The sequence below is a fragment of the Otolemur garnettii genome, unplaced genomic scaffold (assembly GCF_000181295.1).
Source record: "Otolemur garnettii isolate 467f Iridium unplaced genomic scaffold, OtoGar3 scaffold00009, whole genome shotgun sequence".
Lineage (NCBI taxonomy): Eukaryota > Metazoa > Chordata > Mammalia > Primates > Galagidae > Otolemur > Otolemur garnettii.
The window spans coordinates 5605161-5607613 of record NW_003852404.1 but is presented as its reverse complement, the minus strand read 5'-3'; the positions used below and the strand labels follow the sequence as shown (position 1 = coordinate 5607613).

General features: G+C 56.6%; 2 protein-coding genes across 2 annotated transcripts in view; both read right to left on the bottom strand.

The window, feature by feature from the left end:
• Positions 1–2144, bottom strand: part of AKR7A3 (aldo-keto reductase family 7 member A3) — a 7649-nt gene extending 5505 nt beyond the window's left edge. The window contains exon 1 of the mRNA XM_003783843.3: positions 1714–2144. Within this exon, the coding sequence (XP_003783891.2) occupies positions 1714–1969 (256 nt within the window). The 5' untranslated portion in view covers positions 1970–2144. The remainder of the gene's footprint in view (positions 1–1713) is intronic.
• AKR7A2 (aldo-keto reductase family 7 member A2) overlaps positions 1–2453 on the bottom strand; it is a 19758-nt gene that overhangs the window by 5747 nt on the left and 11558 nt on the right. The window lies entirely within an intron of this gene.

Below are 2453 nucleotides of genomic sequence, written 5' to 3'. Positions count from 1 at the left end.
TGTATGTGGCTGGCACCTTAGCCACTTGAGCCACAGGCGCCGAGCCCCTGCCTCCTTCCTATTAAGAGTTCTAGTTGGCTGGACTGATGGGTGAGGGAGAGTCCTTTTCTCATTTTTCACTCCTAGGAAGTCACTTGGGAAGGCAGGAGGGCAGTCACTAGAGCCCTTGAGACCTGGGAGACAGTAGGTTTGAGGAGCTACTAATTTGAAATTTTTCCATTTCACCACTATCCCTCCCCTTCTTGATATGACTTAACTTCAGGCCTGAGAGCCAAAGAGCTGGCCTAGCCCTTACTTCACAGATGGAAGAGGAGAAATTGGAGAAGGAAGAAAAAAATTAGAATTAGGGCTGGGCACAGTGGCTCACACCTATAATCCTAGCACTCTGGGAGGCTGAGGGGGGAGTATCCCTTGTGGTCAGGAATTTGAGACCAGCCTGAGCAAGAGTGAGACCCCCATGTCTACTAAAAATAGAAAAATTTGCGTGGTGTGTTGGTGGGCACCTGTAATCCCAGCTACTCGGGGAGGCTGATGCAGGAGGATTGCTGGAATCCAGGAGTTTGAGCTTGTTGTGAGCTAGGCTGATGCTACAGCACTTTAGCCCAGGTGACAGAGTTAGACTGTCTCAAAAAAAAAAAAAAAAAAGTCAGAATCAAGATCAGAGTCCTAGCTAAGAGTCAGCCAGGGGTCTAGACAGACTGGGCACTGAGATGCACATGTCTTCTTTTGTTCTGGATCTTAAACTAGAGGAGAAACAGAGCAAGACTCTCCACCACAGGGGAGAGCAAGTGGAGGCAAACATGGTAGTATGGAGAAGAAAGTAACAAGTGGCATTTCCAAGTCCTCACTCTGTCCCTGCCAGGCACCATCCCAGGCAATGCAAATGGCATCAGACTGAAGGCTTCACACATCCTCCCCTTGAGCCACATCTGCTACTCCAGCACCTTCAGGGTTGCCACATCTCACTGCCTCTGCACACCCGCACTCCTGGAAATCTCCCCACTATCCCTTCTTCCCTGGCTCCTGCACAGGAAGGGCGCCCTCTGAGTGCCCATCCATCTCCAGAATCTCTTCTCTCTACAGTCTCTCTCCATAGCCAGGGATCGTGTGGGAGGACTGAGAGGCCGTGCACGGCTAGGGACTTTATCAGCTCACGGTGCGGGGGAAAGTCCCTGGCACTGAGAGGGCAGGTAGACACTGTTATCACCACCATCCCCATCCTGCACTGCCAGAATGCTGAGGAGGGACCCAGAGCAAAGTCTAGGACCCAGAGCAAGGCTGGCATGAGCCAGGGAGAAAGCAGATCACGTGCTGGTTCCAAAGTTTGATCTGGGCTGTCTCAGGGAGCGCCAGGGCGGTAAGGACAGGATTCCTGAAGATCAGGCCCGCACCTGCGGGGGTATTGGGGCGGGGAGGAGCCGGGGCTGCACGGTGCCAGATTCCAGCGTTTACAGAGCCCAGAGAGGGGTTTGCCAAGTCGTACCAGGATTTATTAGGAGTGAGGGTCCTGGGCTACATTCCGGGAAGGGAAGAGGGGCAGGAAAGGAATTAGGGCAAAGCACTGCCCGGGTGTCCGGGTCTAGACGTGTCTGAGGAGCTCGGGGTTCGCAGAGCTGCGAGGTGTCAGGGATCGTGTGGGAGGACTGAGAGGCCGTGCACGGCTAGAGACTTTATCAGCTCACGGTGCAGGGGCAGGTGAGGGGCGACTCTTACCTCTGCAGTGGCTGCCGCCCAGCCCGAGCCCCAGGCCGCCTAGGATGCTCTCAGACTGGCCTTCGCTGTACACGAAGGCAGTGTCGATCTCCGCGTGGCCGCGCTCCAGGAAGGCGCGCACGGACGCGGCACTAGCAAGCGGGTCCATGCGGCGCCCCATCTCCATGGCGCCCAGCACCGTGACGGGCCGGACCTGCGACATGATGGCGGTGGCCGGGGTTTGTCCAGGAGTCGTGCAGCAACCAGGAACCACCATGCCAATTTAAGGAAGGGCACCGGGGGGCGGGGCGAGCCTAAGGGGCTACAGAACCCGAGCCGCACCCCTTCCCGGTGACTCTGCCGAGCTTGGCCCTCCCCACCGTGACTCAGCAGAGCTTAGGGACCGTCTGCACTTCGACCGAGTGAGGGGCGGGATGGCTGTGGCTTGGGCGCAGGTGCCCCAGGCTGAGCCTGATCCAAGGGCTGCGTGCGAACTCCACAGGCTTCCCTGCCACGTCGCCCCACCTCTGTCGGCATCGCCCCGCAGCGGTCCTGGCGTGTTCATTGTCGGCTTCAGCTGGGAGCTTAGCGGGTGGATGACCCAAGGTCTGTCTCGTTCACCGTGGGTCCTAGACGCAAAATTTGCTCAAAGCTCCGGAGTCCTCCTCCTGTGGAGGGAGATAGATGCTTAAAATGTTTACAGAAGAGAAACTGTCAGCTTTGAACTGCCAGCTTTTTCACCTAAGTGAAAAAAACCTTTT